The following is a 17,943-nucleotide window of genomic DNA, read 5'->3' as shown; positions in this document are numbered from 1 at the left end:
AATACAAAGAGACGTAGGCACTTAAAAAATATATTTTCTACTGAAAAGTAATGAAATACAACTTTTCAATAAGAGGTGGCACTATTGGGTATTCGACCATAATCAACAGTTCGAAGAGTGTGTTTTTCAATTTTTTGACTTTTCTATTTATATTTTCTTCATAATTAACTTATTAATTCAATAAAAAAATATGTTTCTATACTTCGATACAACTTTAGTTTTAATGAAAAAATAAATTAGTGTGAAAATAGCGGACGCCATCTTCCTTTCAGTTTTGTAAATAGGTGACAAAAAGTCGAGAGCCGAGACATACGAAATAGTAGAAATTAATATTAAAATAAGCTCAGTATGAGCTTCTCTGTAAAGATGGCGTTGCTAGTGCTAAAAATCTAAACCAAAAATTATTTCATTATTTCTTTAAACTTCTGATAATAGGTAATTGGTTTGTGGTTATTAACATAAGAAAATCCAAAATATTGAAAAATAAACCGTCAAAACTTAAGGCTGTGGAAGCTGGAAAGCAAACTTTGTATTCCAAAAGCATAATACGAATAACCTTCCTAGCCTTCAGATCTGGCATCTTTTGAAATTATAATATAATTTCATTTTTCATCGTGTAGGTTCGCCGAAAGGAAATTTCCATGATAAATAAAACAAGAAAAATTTCAATAATTTCATTATTTCTTGACAAATCTCATCAAATCTCTTAATAATTGGTTCTTATATCATAATACATCTTGAGTGATTTTTTTTTAAAATTGAGAGAATGGAGCACGAAGAGTAACATTGGTGTTGCCAAATATACAGGATGATTAGCAATTACTTATATTTCAAAACATAATAGTAAAAGTATGATAGTATAATGTTTATGCTGTGATTTGAAAATTTTTCAAAAATATCATGTGGTCCTCGTCCCTCTCTTAGTATCAGAAAAAAAGTTTTCGCATCATTTTTCTTTCAATAACTTACGAAAATATAGTAAAATTGATCGAAAGACATTTATTGGGTCGACACGTATATTGGAAACTATCTGTAACAATTCATAAACGGGAATTTTCCATGAAGCTCGTTTTAGTTGATTACCACTAAGATTACACCAAATTTGTTTTTCGCGCTACCCCGTATTTGAAACATCATAATGTGTTTCAGTTTTTATAAGTGAATTTACATTCAAATTATAGAGAAGAAAATATTTATTTTCCATATAAAGATACACCTCCATATTAATTCCGGAAATTTGAGGAATCCCCGCTTTATATCAAACTTTCTCGGTATTGTTTGTACTTTCATATCTTAGTTTTTCCTACTACTTTGTTTTAAAGCCTTATTTTCAATTAATGATTACATTACATTACACTTTTATTTATCGAAAAGTTCGAACAAATTTAGCTGGGAATTTATGAAAAGAACTAAAAATGATGTTGTGAAAAACTGAATCAAGTGCCTAATTTCGGACATTTTTAAAACATATATGACAAAGCAAAAATTTTTTGACATCTTGTGCTAATTTCGAATGTTTATCGATAATATTAGAAAATAGAAAAAAGACAATGTAATGTTGATACTATGAATTTGAAATTTCCCAACAATCATAAAAGTATCGGGCGGTTATCGTTCTTAAATAACGATTGAGAGGATATAAAATTTTGTAAAATAATAAACATAAAAGAATCAAAAAAGGTTCCATTGAACGTGATGTTTCTAGAAAATATATAATTTTACATTTCGGTACCAATAAAAGTATAATAAAGCTGCAATCCCTCAAATAAGAAAAAGGAAGTCCATCATAAAATATTAAATTCTTTTAACTAAATACCGACATCGATAGAACGAACCTAGCCGTATACTAAAAATAATTATGGGAATTTTTGCAAACTCTGAAACGTGTATTTTTGAATATGAAATTTTGTAAAATAATAAACATAAGAGGATCAAAAAAGGTTCCATTGAATGTGATGTTCCTCGAAAATAAATAATTTTACATTTCGGCACCAATAAAAGTATAATAAAGCTGCAAACCCTCAAATAAGAAAAAGGAAGTCCATCATAAAACATTAAATTCTTTCAAACTCTGAAATGTGTATTTTTGAAAAAAATATACAACACTTTTATTAAGGACTATTGAGAAATAGCATTACTTGATAGTAATAAGAATACTTTTATTATTGATTTATTGACAATTAACTTGATTTGATATGGACATATTGGACAGCAGATCATGTGTATAGGGTGAGTTACATGTTATAATTCAGTTGTTTCTAGTGCACAAATTCAGAGTTTATTCATAATACGGTGTATACCAAAATTAATTAAACAAATGAAACATATGAATCACATTTTTGAATTTTACACGGAAACTGAAATCAACTCTGAGAAAAGTTTCATTTACCATCAAGTTTAAAAACAAAGAATTAAGAAATTTTTACCAATAGAACAAAAAAATCACGAGAGGACACAGTTAATTACAGAGTACCTTATATCAGAGACAACAAGAGAAGAGTCCTCAATTGATTCACAAGAAAAATTAAAAGAAATCGAAAGATTTTTTTGTTGTTATTAAACAGATCTGTATTTTATTTATCTAATAATAACTATTTTGTACTACAATCGAAATAATGTATTTTAATATTAATATCTATATATATATTTTTATATGAAAAAACGTGACCAATAATTGCGTCGACCTACAAAGATGGCCGACATGCTGTCTAGACAGACAAGGGTCAACGAACTTTTTGATGCTATATTTTAGATTATCGTTTGTTTAACGTTTATAAGTAAATCAATGATTTACACAATTTCAAATTAACTGAAGAAAATGATAAATTTTAATTACTTTGAAAATATTGAAAAAAATTGATAAAATCTAAGCTTTCGATAAAATGTAATATACTGAAATCGTTCATTTTCCAGGAAACTTTAATTGGACAAATCTCGTTAATTTTTACATAAAGAGAATTATATCTTACCTATATCAATAAGAAAATAGTTTTCACTTCACCATCGAAAATAAAATTACACGAAATTTTACGAATAGAAAATTTAGCATCAAATATGTCTGCCCGAATTTGTAATACTGTCAAAGATTTATTATCTAAATAATTAAATGCATTGTTTAAAGCTTGTGACGTGAACATTCACAGTGCGCAAGTCAAAAACAAGTCTAGACATTCACAAAGAATTCAAAAGGGCTTAACTAACTTGATGATGTAATGTTTTGATATATTAAATAATAAGTAATTAAATATTACCGATATATAAAAGAAAATAGTTTTCACTCCATAATCTGAGACCAAATGACAAGAAATATTTTAGGTAGTAAATTTAAAATCAAATAAATAAGACAAAAAATCACTCACCACTTCACAAATGAGGAAATCACCATCTTGGTAGTTGGGAATTTTCCGGGTATCCATAATTTTCACCACACAATATTGTATTAAAACACGGGAAATTCTTTATCGGATTATTGTAAACACGCCACAAACTCGAACATCAAAGAAAAACAAATCATTTTTAATGTTTATTTTCAATCCGTTTCACGAAAATTTTAAAATAAAAACTATTTTCTATCGATATACTGAACATTTTCAGTTTCCAATAAAAATTTTCAACATTAGTCACATTTTTAAAACTAGAAATCGAAAGATTTTTTTGTCGTTATTAAACAGATCCGGTATCTCTGTATTTTATTTATCTAATAATAACTATTTTGTACTACAATCGAAATAAGGTATTTTAATATTAATATCTATATATATTTTTATATGAAAAAACACATTACAGTTGAAAAGATTTGACGTGCACAATAATTGCGTGGACCTACAAAGATGGCCGACATGCTGTCCAGACTGACAAGGATAAACGAACTTTTTGATGCTATATTTTAGATTATCGTTTGTTTAATGTCTATAAGTAAATTAATGATTCACACAATTTCAAATTATCTGAAGAATATGCTTAATTTTAATTAGTTTGAAAATATTAAAAAAATAATAATAAAACCTTAGGATTCCATAAAATGTAATACACTGAAATCGTTCCCAATTGGACAAATCTCGTTAATTTTTACATAAGGAGAATTATATCTTACCTATATCAATAAGAAAATAGTTTTCACTTCACAATCGAAAACAAAATTACACGAAATTTTACGAAAAGAAAATTTAGCATCAAATATGTCTGCCCGAATTTGTAATACTGTCAAAGTTTCATTATCTAAATAATTAAAGGCATTGTTTAAAGCTTGTGACTTCCGCATTCACAGTGCGCAAGTCAAAAACGAGTCTAGACATTCACAAAGAATTCGAAAGGGGTCAATGAACTTGAAGATGTAAAGTTTGATTTATTAAATAATAAGTAATTAAATAATACATATTTTGTTATATAATTTCCATATTGAATAAAATAGTGTTTTCAAAGATAAAATAAATAAAGCAATATGAAGCAAGATATATTTTTAATAATATTTCTAAGAAAGTTTTAAATAATTAGTGATAATAGATATAATACATACAATAAAACATGGCATAGATTTAATTATTACAATTCACAATAACTTAATATTATTAAATGGCTATATAAGTGGAGGTTATGGGCAGCAAATAATAGTAATTTCCTTTTGGGAATCTGTATACTTTTAATGTTTTACGACATACCTTCGTTTTTCGAATTAGTACTTAAATTAGTGATTACAGGTAGATGGAATTTTTTATATAAATTAAGGATCGTAGAATTTGAAACAATGTTACTGAAATTTATTTCAAGTTCCAAAAAATTAGCTGCATATGTATAAAGATCAAATCAAAACATTTTTGTTAACTTGATATCGAGAATTCTGTGATTTTAAAACTTCCCATAATGTAGGGTGGTCCTCATCCCCAAATTACATAAACGATATCAAAAAAGATTCTATTGAACGTTATATTTCCTATGAATATCAAAAATCAATTCGAAATGTAAAGTAAATAAAAAATTCTTCAAATAAAAACAAAGGCAAGTAAGAAGGACCAGCAAGTGTAATGTTTCGGAGTTCCCAGTAATAAACCCTCAATATATATTGTATTATTTTAATTAATTATCGAGAATACTAGAAATTTCTCATAGTGTAAGGTGGTCCTTAACTCCAAATTATATAAAACAATTAGAGAGGATCGTAGTGAACGTTATTTTTCCTTACGCCATATCAAAGTTTTTGAATTAGTAATTTTATTATTGATTACAGGTAGGCATATGAAAATGTTCATTAATTGAGGAACGTAGAATTTAAAACAATGTTATTAAGATTTATTTCAAGTTCCAAAAATATCTGCATATGTACAAAGTACAAAACAAAAAATTTTTGTTATCTTGATATCGAGATTTCTGTAATTTTAAAATTTTCAGTTCCTATAGTGTAGGGTGGTCCTCATCCCCAAATATCAGAAAAGATTCTGTTGAACGTTATATTTCCTATGAATATCAAAAATAAATTCCAAATGTGAAGTAAATAAGAAATTCTTCCAACAAAGATGAAGGCATCTAAGAAGGGGCATGGTCAATTTTGTCAATTTTCATTATCTGTATTAAACCCTCAACATGTATAGTTATTTTGGCATTATTCCAGTATGTATCTAGAATACTGTGATTTTAAACTTTCCCATATTTGGAGTGGTTGTCATCCCCAAATTAGACAAACATTCACAAAGAATTATGCCCAACATTATTTCATATATATATAAAAAATATATTCCAAATGTTAGGTAAACAAGAAAACAAAAACAAAGGCATCCAAGAAGGGTCTGCTCGTTCATTTTTCGTTATCAGTATTAAACCCTCGATATAATGTAAACAAACGATTCCACAAACAGATAAAAAGGGTTCCAAAACTGCACTGCACGTGTTGTTTTTCAAATATATTATACCTCTTGTAAATTCTCGATAACCAATGTAGAAAAATCAATAAAGGATACTTTCAACAAAAAAAAGGGTCTAATAATGGTCCGTAAAATATATCTAAAATAAACACACCAGACCTTACATTCAAAATATACATTAACACGTGTGGAGAGAATGATCCTAAATATTGAAAGATGACACTAAACACTGATCAGTAACTGTAAAATTCAAATATAAATTAATCTTATATACACAGCGTAATTGAACGTATTTACTAAACTAAGACGATATAACCAATTTGCATAGATTCAGTTTTATTTTAACAAATTATATAACAAAATAATTATACGGCATTTTCGTTATTTGCTTGAGATAAATAAGGATAGAACATCTATTATGGATATGTGGAAATTAAAAATCGTTGCCAACCTTTGAAGAAAAATCGCCCCTTGTTTTGATAACTTTTGGTTGGTCAGACTCCTCGTCAAAAATAAGATAAATATAACCATGAAAACATAATTTCCATAGGTTTATAGTCCAGAAAAGAAAATATAAGATAAAAACTAGACAAGTTTCTCATCACCTTTGTGAAACAAGTGTCAATGATAAACAATTTTTAAGTAAATAACTGCTATGAATAATTACACCTATAATGTTTTTTATTGACAAAAAATTAGCTTCTCATTGAACAAATTATTTTATCAATTTTATAACAAATAGTATAAAATATACGATGACTGGAAACGAAAAGCATATATGTCCTTTACTTAAGAACCCAGAAAATTATAATCCTGACACTTTGGACTTGGTGGATAATTTACATGCCAGAGGTTATTGGTTATCTTGTTTGGAGCAGATGGTGAAAAAATTTGTGAACAAAGCCCAATATTTAAATCCGCAAGATCCGAGAGCTACAGAAAAAGCGGAAATATGTTATCAAGAATTTCATAACCTTGTTGAACAAGTTGCAGCAGATCCTAGGTATATTGTCATTTCTATAATAATTATATAATTACGATAAACTTTTCTAATTTTATAGTTATCTAAAGCCATTAAGCGTCCGTACCCTACTTGAATTTAACGAAGACAATCTAAGATCAAATAATTTCAAAGATGCTTGGCAACAACAAAAAGAATCTGAAACTTTAAATGCTTTAAGTCAATTGAAATCTAGAATTGCCCACATAGATGCTATAGAAGACTTTGAGGAAAGGTGGCAAGAAATCGTACAAGGTGTTTTAGCTGGTAATGTATTCGATTGGGGGGCACAAATTGTTCGAGATATTTTAGAAAATTCCAAAAGTTTTGGTTTTGAAGAAGCCGTGAAAACAATACAAAAACGACCTTGGTTTGTCGATAAATTTGAGGATTTTGTTAAAAAATTAAAGGTAATATATCACTATAACATTATTGTATTTGTAATACTATAGAAAAAATATTTCATTAAAAGAATATAATGTTTGAATAAATTTTTGTTTTCAGATAACTCCTTATAGAACTTGTGTAATTTTCGTAGATAATTCAGGAGTGGACTTTATATTAGGCATTCTCCCATTAACCAGGGCGCTTCTATTACAAGGATCAAAAGTGATATTGACCGCTAATAGTTATCCAGCATTGAACGATGTCACTTTTCAAGAACTCAATTTATATTGTCAGAAAGCCGCAGAATATTGCTCAATATTAAAAGATAGCTTAAAAAATAAACAATTGATTGCTGTTGAAAATGGACAAAAAGGACCTTGTTTGAATTTAGCAGATTTATCTGCTGGTAAGTAAATATATAAGCCACTTCCTCACAGGGCCTTAAATGTGTCTAAACAGTGAGGCAAACAAATACTTCACGATCATTTTATCATTTTTACTCGTACTTCGCTTTGGGAAAATTTATGAATCCTTAAGAACCCATATAATAGTTGATGATTTTTTTTTCCAGAACTTTGCAAATCAATGGAATCAGCAGATCTAGTGATAATAGAGGGTATGGGCCGAGCAGTTCACACCAATTTATATACAAAATTAACTGTAGATTGTCTTAAATTGGCAGTACTTAAAAATGAATGGCTAGCACAAAATATGGGAGCTGAACAATTTTCAGTTATTTGTGATTTTGATTCGGTTAATTAAGTTGTAATATATGGCGGTATAATATGTACCTGATGTATAAAAATATACTTTTTAACAAGTACTATATTTTTCTCTTTCTTTCGCCAAACGTCCATGTCATATGAAATATGATTAGTATTAAAATGATTTTCCCAAATAAAGGGCATAAGTAAGGTGACCAAACGTCACAGTCCCAATTTAGCGTGTCACGTGTCAAAGTCCTCAACATTCCTGTGAGGAAAGCCAAATATCCCACTTTGATTCAAATTTTGATATGAAAAAATACTCATTGATTTATTATATATAGCTAAAATCAGTTTTATGATAGCATTAAAGTTAGTAAAAGCTATTCACTCTTGTAAAATATTTTTTCCAAGTTTTTTATTTGTAACTCAATTTTTCCGCTAATATCAATAAAATAACTAGTGAATTGATAGTATATCCTTTGTGGGTATGATTACAACCCCTTCTGCTACATTATAAAGTACTTTTCAGACCAAACCTCTGCTTGATGTCTCCCTTTGGTGTTTAAAAATGATGATATGCCAAACACAAAAGAATTCGCAAAAGTATAAAAATACCATAAGAAATAATTATTTGAAGGTTATCTAAATGAACATGTGGTGCGATATTCTATTATCTAATTATCATTGCAAAAATAACTGAATTCTATACAGTGATTATCAATCGATCGTCAGTTAATTGTTAAAGTTGGAATTGTAAGTAAGATCGTACTTTTTTACAAGTAATCTTAATGCGTGATATTCTATTGTTGTTTTATGCTACAAATTTTTCAAGTGGATATACTTACATCATATTGCGTAATGAATTTGCTGATTAGATATATAGATAACGAAGATATTTTGTAAGTATTTCATTTTATAGTATTTTATCAACAATACAGAAAATGAGATTGCTATACAGGTCCGGTATAACACAAGTTTAGGTATATGAACGAATAAAAATAATACAAATGAATGGTGATGAAGTTATTCATACAATAATATATCAAATCGAGCGTCCAAAACTTTCGATATTACTGCTAGTACAAATCCAAAGATACAATGGTCAAATGGCCAAAGTTTCATCATAAGGCAATAGGCGTCCTATTTTATTTGAGCAAATTATTAACAACATTATGTATTTTATATTCGAATTACTAATGTCCTGGTAATAACTAGAGTTTTAGGTGAGATATTTCGCACAGTGCGGTTACAAAAAAATGAATTACGAAAATGGCGAATATGATTAATGTCACTTGTCAGCGAACAGTTGCGAATCACTTGAGATGTTTTGATTTTTGACATTAATTGTCTGTTCTTGGAAATAAAACGAGTTTATTCAATTTTAATATATATAGAAAAATATATACGTATAATAGATGGAAAAATTGGAAAATAAAAATTCGAGTGATGACAGAAAATGTAATATTTAGTAGCATGAGAATAATTTGCAATCGAACTATACATTTAACGTTTCCATTTGAAATGAATTTGAACTAAAGGAGGCTAAATACTTCTCTTTGTAGAAGATGAAGTATTCAAAATTCATAAAATATAGGAGAAACAATTCTTGATAAGAAGTAGAATGTTTAATATATGAATAAGCAATTATGAAGGAAACCACAGTAGGTTGGAAATTAATGAACTTTCAAAAAATAATGGCTTCAATGTGTCCCATAATAGAGTCGTGAATAGTGAGGTAATGGAAAAACAAATAGCAAAATCATTGGCAAATATGTACAGAATTTAATAATTTTAATATAACAAATGCACCTAATCCAACTAAATCATTGAAAATGGAAAGATTCCTAGAGTTACTGCCCAATGAAAATACTAAGAACTATAACCTGTAAGTAAAAAGTTGAAAATTTAATTATCGGCATCATTAACAAAGATTTATATGTATAATAGTCTATGTTTTAAAAACTAATGTCATTAATATCTAATACCACACGAGTTGTTACCCTTAACATGTACATACATTATCTTAATATGTAATCGTAATGGTATTATTCAAATTTCATAAGTACCCGATTCAATAGATGAATTGCTGAAAATGATAACCTTGATTATAAAGTAATTTTAAATATCTTACAATTTGATTAACCAATCTTTCAACATAATCTATTTCAAAATATTTATCTTTTCAAATCTCAGTAGCAAATTCAATTAATAGTATCTATTCCTTAAATGTACTTAGTTTGAATAAGTTAATTAAAGGTATGAGGTGAAAACACAGCAGTGGACAACATTATAATTAAAATAAATAGGTAATATGCCCATAAAATGTTTCTACAGAAAATATTATATTTTAATATTTATCATTGATGAGGATAAAATAAATTTATTTTTAAAAATAAGCTGGGTGGATATGCCTTCTGTTTGTCATTATACCAGAGCTACATAGTGGCACATGTGTATTGTAAACATTGCACAGCATGTTAACTAGTTTACTTTTTAATTAATTTAATTAGTAAATGAAAAGGATAAGGCCCCGTTGAAGATGTAATGAAAATGATCTAAACAAAAAGTACAAAATATTAATTTGTTTAACATACTATGTACCTGTAATATACTAAAGAGTACATGGCAAAGAAATATAAGAAATCGTGATAAAACTTTTAAACATAGGAATTTTACTGAACCCTTGGTAATACTCATATTGAACACACTGTTTACTGCTACGACTACATCAATACTCACTATTAGATGCCTATCGCGTGTTTCCATAACCAAGTTATCATCTTCAGACACTAAAGGTAAATTAAAACTAAGTCGACATCTTTTCTGAAAAACAATTCCGGTGGGAAAACCACTTTGGTAGTGGTTATATTTATAGAATGTGGATATGAAATTTCCCGCCGAGGTAGTTTTCCTGCTGGAACTGTTCCAGATCAACTTAGTAAGTTTCAGTTTATCCAAAAGCGTGATAATTGTGAGTTTGGAGATGGTGGCAAGAGTAAATAGTGTGTTTAGTAAAATAAAAACAGGAAGTGTATCTTGTATATTAATATTTACACATAGAACACGTTCCTGATAGAGGCAGTATCCCATAAAACTTGAAAGGTTGATAGAATTTTTTTAATTAGTGGTTTTAATGAAGTACTGTAATATATGCATCATTTTAATTAATTGTCTTTATACTTTTTAATACAACATATATCTTTGTTTACATTAGTCACTTTGTGGCATGTAGTATAAATGAGGTCGCAGTTTCGTGCTGAAACAAAGAAGAAAAAAGGTCAACAAATGGATAACTAACTTTATTTATAGAACCATTCAAAGGATCGAAGTTTTTTGAAGTGTTTTGAAATTAAATAAGATTCCAAATATTTTGCACAATCTTAACAAATTTGTTGCTTTGTTTCATATTAAAATATGTTTGTAAAATAAATAACAGCTATATAATATCTCAATAATCTCAACAAGAGCCCACATATTGTTTTATTATGACGTCAGTCACTATCTACTCATTTCAAATACCATTGTTAGAAAGAAAAAAAAACACTTAAATACATAGAACTGCATATGGAAAATTATTCTGTATGTTTCTTTTAATACTATTTTGATTTTGATTTGAAAGTTTTAGAATAGTATAAAAAATTATGTATAAATGCAGTTTTTTATTATTGTAATAGGAATATAAGGTTCAATTTTTTTGGATCTCATTGAAGTGGAAGCATATTCATTGGTACATGTGATTAGATTCATCACTGGAGTAAATTCGGTATTCTAAACATAAAAAAAGTACATAAAGGGTTGTTCATAGTATTTTATCATCATAATTTTCTATTGTTTTTTGTATTCCAGAATTTAATATTATGGAAGAATTTAAATTGAATCAAAAACAGAAAAAACCTCATCCTTTGAAAAGGGTGAATTTGTTTTCAAGGTTGTTTTTCTGGTAAGTTTTATATAATGCTCATTTGTTCTTGTGAACATCAATAATTTTTTTAGTTGGTTTCCTGGATTTCTATCGAAAGGATTTAGAAGAGATCTTGACGAAAATGATATGTATTTAACTGGAAACTCACAAAAATCCGATTTTTTGGGAGAGCGACTGGATGCTGTGTGGAAAAAGGAATTATTAAAGGACAAACCATCTTTAGTATGGGCTATGTTCAGTGTCTTTAAGCTAGAACTATTATATTTTGGAATTTTCAACGCATTTTCTGATTTTATCAAGTGAGTAAATTATGAATATTAGTTAATGTCATTTTTTACAATAAAAACACAATAAATCTTTAATAGTATACTGAATTACTACTTTACTAACATACAATGATTATTAAAAAAATTATTTTTTTTTAGAATAGCCCAACCAATGCTAATATCGAGATTAATAGGTTACTTTCAACCAGGATCGAAGCAAAATAATCCATGGGAAATATACGTCAACGCGTTTTTAATAATTTTGGCATCTCTGATTCAAGTAACATCAGTCCACAATTACCAAATGCGCGTGATGCGACTGGGTATGAAAATTCGAGTGGCATCCTGTGCTTTAATATATAGAAAAGCATTGAAATTGAGCAAAACAGCATTGGTGGAAACTACTATAGGACAAATGGTTAATTTGTTATCGAACGATGTGGGAAGATTTGATTTTTCAGTTCAACACATACACAACCTGTGGCTGGCACCCTGCGAAACGATTATTGTTATGATTCTATTATATTTTTACGTGGGGGTTACTGGTTTAGTTGGATGTGTTTTCCTTTTATCTTTTTTGCCATTCCAAAGTAGGTAATCTATAAATTCATCACTTCATTTCGTTACTCCATTAGTTTTCTTTTGTGGTACATTTGAACTATTAAAAAAAAAAGAACTGATATTTTCATAATTCAATTTTTAGTGTACATGGCTAAATTAACGTCAAGATACCGATTGAAAACCGCAATACGAACAGATGAAAGAGTAAGATTGATGAATGAAATTATAAGTGGTATCCAAGTGATAAAAATGTATACTTGGGAGAAACCATTCGCTAAACTAATTGAATTTGTAAGGAGGTAAGTTGAATGTATCGAAAAGAATTATATTCTCGAATTGATTTTAGAGATCTCACCGATACTTATAATATATAGAACAAAAAAATGTAGTTGAAGAATAGACCGGAGGCTGTTTACATCACTAGATATGTTTAAGAGCATGGAATATATTTGAACGAAAGGAAGCGCGAATCTATAGATTTTTCGGTAATCATTAATAAAATATTTTGATGTTTTTAGCCACAGTCGTCCTTGATAATCATTGAACAACTATATAAATTAGTTATTGTGTCGACATTATACTATATAGCAATTTGTTTTCAATCAATTTTTAAAGTGAAAATTATTTAGAAATTCTTTCTTCATTTAATTAACATTTTCAGTTTAAAAAGATTTCTTCATAACCCTAAATTACAATACAGTCCTGGAATTAACAATTAAAAAATAATTTTTAAACATCTTGGAGTATGATGTCAAATTTTAGGAATAAATATATAGACAGCTTTTAATCCAATCCGATGAAACATATATTACAATGTGGGATCTGAAAAACATTTTGTTTTAATTATAAAAAAATGTTTCCATGCAACCACCTTTTTTTCCTAGAAACTGATAAGAATGTGTCAACTTTCATATTATTGTCTAATTATTATTAAAAAAAATTAAGGAATAGAATTTGAATAATAAATAACTTAGATTCAATTTTTAACACTACAGAAAATAAAAAAAAAACTATCCCACGATGAGATTATACAGAGCCTTTAAAGCCTTTTTTTCTTTTTGTTTGTTCCAGGAAGGAAATTGCCGAAATCAAACGTACTTCGATGATCAGAGGAATATTGATGTCATTTAATTTGACCATGAGTAGAACCGCAGTATATTTATGTATCTTAACTTATGTTCTAACAGGAAATTCGTTAAACGCATCGTACGCATTTACAGTTACTTCATTTTACGCATTTTTACGAGTAGCTGTAACTCAACAATTTCCACAGGCAATTACTCAACTCGCCGAAACATTGGTTTCTATGTCTAGAATTCAAAAGTTTTTGTTGTACGATCAATTAGAAAATGCGGAGGATAATAAAAAAATTAATGGCGTAATTTCAACTAACCCATTATCGAAAAAGGAAACGAGAATCAAATTGAAAAATGTTTGCGCCAAATGGGTGAAATCCATGCCGGATAATATATTAGAAGGCGTTACGTTCGAAGCTAAATCGAATCAACTTATAGCGATCGTGGGTCCGGTAGGTGGAGGAAAATCAACGCTTCTACATGTGATTTTAAAAGAATTGTTGATTACCTCGGGTAGCATTGATATCGAAGGTACCATTTCGTACGCATCTCAAGAACCTTGGATATTCGGCAGTAGTATCAGACAAAATATAATATTCGGTCAAAAATACGACGAATCAAGATACGCGGAGGTTTTGCGGGTATGCTCCTTAGAAAGGGATCTATCTTTGTTTCCTCACGCCGATAGAACGTTGGTTGGAGAAAGAGGTGCGATGTTGAGTGGCGGACAAAGAGCTAGAATTAATTTAGCTAGAGCCATTTATAGAGATGCGGATATTTATTTGTTGGACGATCCTCTGTCGGCGGTAGACGCTCGAGTCGGTAAAGAATTATACAATAAATGTCTTAAAGAATATTTGAAAAATAAATGCGTCATTTTAATAACTCATCAATTGCAATATTTACGTAACGCGGATTGTATATATGTATTGGAAGACGGTAAAGTTAAAGCTTCCGGTACATATAACACTTTAAAAAATTCCGATAGCGCTTTTACGAAACTCTTGGAATCTTCGAAAGAAGATGAAAAGAAGGAGAATCCTAGTAGATTATCGAGAGCGGATTCAGTAGAGTCCGAAGGAGAAATCGCGGAATCAGAAATTATTGAACAAAAAAGAGAAGAACGTGCTTCCGGTACGGTATCAAAACGAGTTTATCTCAATTATTTCAAAGCTGGTGGACATTGGATAAAAACCGTAGCGCTATTTTCCGCTTTCGTTGCCGCGCAAGCTCTCGGCAATTCCGCCGATATATTCCTTACGACTTGGTAAGTTTTATAATGTTGTTGTATTTATTAATTTTTTTTCTATTCATAATTCTAGGGTAAATTTAGAACAATGGAGGGTGGAGAAAAACAATTCCATTGAAAACGAAGACAAAATGTTCTGGGATAAAATACTAAACGAACATAATACAATCGTAATTTATAGTTGTCTCATCATATTCACCATAATATTAGCGGTAACTAGGTCGATATGTTTCTTCAGATTCTGCTTGGCAGCTTCTACAGGATTTCACAATTTGATGTTTATTAAAATTGTCAATTCCCCGATGCAATTTTTCAATACCAATCCCTCTGGAAGAATTCTTAATCGGTTTTCTAAAGATATCGGTGCGTTGGATGAAACTCTACCTATATGTTTAGTAGATACAGTGGGGGTAAGCGAAAATTTTTTTGAAAATAATGACTATTCATATGTATGATAACAAAAGTATAAAGTAAATATAAGTCCGCTCAGGTTATAAAAATACTCTATTTATTTCTACTTCAATTTTTGTTTTTTAGATTGGTTTGATTGTAACAGGGACGACTTTAACAATAACTTCTGTCAACCCGTGGATTCTTATACCGACAATTGTAGTTGTTATTATTTTCTATTTCATAAGATATGCGTTTTTAGCATCCAGTAGAGATATTAAACGTGTAGAAGCTGTTAGTAAGTATTTTCAAATAAATAATTCATAACTACGCGGTTGAAATAATTCCATTCGTCAGTTTATATTTGTCGACAATGACAATTTTGCTTGAGTTTAAATATCAATCTTCAATAATAGCCTAACAAAAATAATAATATAGTTTATATTGAAATAAATATCGAAATGTCTTTATATTAATAGTATTATTCATTTAGCTCGAAGTCCAGTTTTCACTCATTTGTCCGCTTCTCTAAATGGACTCACAACAATCCGAGCTTTCAAAGCGGAAAAATTGCTCACCAAAGAATTCGATAATTTCCAGGACGCGTATACGTCCGCTTATTACATGTTTTTAACAGCCAATAGAGGATTCGGATTTTGGTTAGACATTCATTGTGTGATGTTTATAGCACTCGTTGTTATCAGCATATTGTTTATACAAAACGGTAAGTTGAAAATTATATCAACTTGAAAATGAAATATGAAATACAAAAAATTTATAAATAATTTCTTTGCTAAGAGTTGTAATTTGTTTTCCAATTTTCTCAGAATCATTCGGTGGAAACGTCGGTTTATCCTTAACTCAAGCGATTACCCTATCCGGTATGTTCCAATGGGGTATGCGTCAATGGAGTGAATTGGAAAATCAAATGACATCAGTAGAAAGGGTTCAAGAATACGGAGATTTACCAACCGAAACAGATAATCATAAAAAAGAAACGCCGACGAATTGGCCGGATTCGGGAAAAATAAAATTCGAAAAAACGTCATTGCGATATTCGCCGGACGGCGATTTCGTTTTGAAAAATCTCAATTTTGAAATACAACCCGGAGAAAAAATCGGCATAGTCGGTCGAACGGGAGCCGGTAAATCGTCGTTAATACAAGCGCTCTTCCGATTAGCTTACATAGAAGGAAATATCTTTATAGATTCTGTAAATACAAAAAACGTCGAATTGAAATGTCTCAGATCAAAATTATCTATTATCCCCCAAGAGCCCGTATTATTTTCTGGAACTCTTAGAAAAAATCTTGATCCTTTTGATGAATACGAAGATGCCGTAAGTTGTTTGTTCATTCAATTACCCCCAACGTTTCGAGTTATACATAATAATGTTTTTCTTCTTTTTAGATTTTATGGAAATCTTTAGAAGAAGTCGAACTGAAACACGCGGTGGACGAATTGCCGTCCGGTTTGGATAGTAAAATGGCCGAAGGAGGTTCGAATTTCAGCGTCGGTCAACGACAATTAGTTTGTTTAGCTAGAGCAGTTTTAAGAAATAATAAAATTCTAGTATTAGACGAAGCTACTGCCAACGTAGATCCATTGACTGATTCAATCCTTCAAACTACTATTAGAAAAAAGTTTTCAAATTGTACAGTATTAACGATAGCCCATAGATTACATACTATTATGGATTCGGATAAAGTTTTGGTTATGGATGCTGGAGAAGTGGCGGAATTTGATCATCCCCACAAACTCTTGAAAAACAAAGGAGTATTTTATACGTTGGTTAAACAGACGGGAAGTTCCATGGCGAATAATTTACAAGCTATAGCCGAAGAAAACTTTTATACTAGACAAGAAGAAAACGTTTCCTCTAAAACGGTTGTACACGAATTAAATAAATGATATTAAGTAAAAATTATTTTCTAAATAACCACCGATTGAGTATAAAAATTTATCTATAAATCGTCGAATAATTCAATCCATAAAAAGTTTATTCGTTTCTTTAAAGCCATTTAAATATATATTTCGTTCAGATCTTCTAACAGTTTGTAAAAATATTCTTAAAATGATTTTTCACGTTGAACTATATTTAGAGTTGATTATTTCTCGACACCAAATTTATAAATATTGATACTATGTATATAAATTTTATTTCTCTATAGTTGATAGGCGCGAATAAAAATGTTAGGTAAAAACAATTTTTATAACATTTTCCAATGTTTTTTTATTCATAAATTTTGAGGGACAACTATTCCAATTGTTTGATTTCTACTGTTAACATCAAAAATGTTTTCCTTAAAAAACATAAAATAATTAGAAAATTAAATAATGTACAACACATATATTTACCTTTTTTGTCATTACTCGAACTGAACGTGTGGTGCGACATTCTCTGTTTAACACAAAAGAATTCGCAAAAGTATAAAAATACCATAGGAAATAATTATTTGAAGGTTATTTCACTGAACATGTGGTTCGATATACTATTATCTAATAAACATTGTAAAAATAACTGAATTAT

At 29.2% G+C, this 17,943-nt stretch overlaps 2 protein-coding genes across 6 annotated transcripts; both read left to right on the top strand.

The window, feature by feature from the left end:
* The first annotated feature begins 6,328 nt into the window (after positions 1–6,328).
* LOC130449768 (4'-phosphopantetheine phosphatase) lies at positions 6,329–8,070 on the top strand. The gene is made up of 4 exons (XM_056787766.1): positions 6,329–6,858; positions 6,917–7,265; positions 7,360–7,648; positions 7,814–8,070. Exons 1-4 carry the CDS (start codon positions 6,611–6,613, stop codon positions 8,002–8,004), a joined length of 1,077 nt encoding a protein of 358 aa, XP_056643744.1. The 5' UTR covers positions 6,329–6,610; the 3' UTR covers positions 8,005–8,070.
* Positions 8,071–8,635: 565 nt separating this feature from the next.
* LOC130449968 (ATP-binding cassette sub-family C member 4-like) lies at positions 8,636–17,759 on the top strand. 5 transcript variants are annotated; one of them, XM_056788105.1, is made up of 11 exons: positions 8,636–8,702; positions 11,796–11,889; positions 11,943–12,170; positions 12,297–12,727; positions 12,841–12,997; positions 13,770–15,041; positions 15,097–15,433; positions 15,561–15,711; positions 15,907–16,137; positions 16,241–16,752; positions 16,824–17,759. In XM_056788105.1, the coding sequence occupies exons 2-11, from the start codon at positions 11,807–11,809 to the stop codon at positions 17,322–17,324; spliced, it is 3,903 nt and encodes a 1,300-aa protein (XP_056644083.1). In that variant the 5' UTR covers positions 8,636–8,702; positions 11,796–11,806; the 3' UTR covers positions 17,325–17,759. The 5 variants fall into 5 exon arrangements, with proteins under 5 accessions (XP_056644083.1, XP_056644078.1, XP_056644081.1 ...); XM_056788100.1 differs by having other exon boundaries at positions 8,671–8,848; XM_056788103.1 differs by lacking the exon at positions 8,636–8,702 and adding an exon at positions 9,263–9,834.
* The last annotated feature ends 184 nt before the right edge of the window (positions 17,760–17,943 follow it).

Source organism: Diorhabda sublineata, chromosome 10 (assembly GCF_026230105.1).
Source record: "Diorhabda sublineata isolate icDioSubl1.1 chromosome 10, icDioSubl1.1, whole genome shotgun sequence".
In the NCBI taxonomy this organism is placed as follows: domain Eukaryota; kingdom Metazoa; phylum Arthropoda; class Insecta; order Coleoptera; family Chrysomelidae; genus Diorhabda; species Diorhabda sublineata.
Note: the sequence above shows the minus strand (reverse complement) of the source record. Positions and strands in the feature narration are given on the sequence as shown.

Coding starts and splice junctions, on each gene's coding strand:
- LOC130449968 (XM_056788105.1), top strand. CDS start 11,807: ATGGAAGAATTTAAATTGAATCAAAAACAGAAAAAACCTCATCCTTTG. Junction 15,042..15,096: donor GATATATTCCTTACGACTTG/GTAAGTTTTATA, acceptor TCATAATTCTAG/GGTAAATTTAGAACAATGGA. Junction 16,138..16,240: donor CATATTGTTTATACAAAACG/GTAAGTTGAAAA, acceptor CAATTTTCTCAG/AATCATTCGGTGGAAACGTC.
- LOC130449768 (XM_056787766.1), top strand. CDS start 6,611: ATGACTGGAAACGAAAAGCATATATGTCCTTTACTTAAGAACCCAGAA. Junction 7,266..7,359: donor ATTTTGTTAAAAAATTAAAG/GTAATATATCAC, acceptor TTTTGTTTTCAG/ATAACTCCTTATAGAACTTG. Junction 7,649..7,813: donor TTTAGCAGATTTATCTGCTG/GTAAGTAAATAT, acceptor TTTTTTTTCCAG/AACTTTGCAAATCAATGGAA.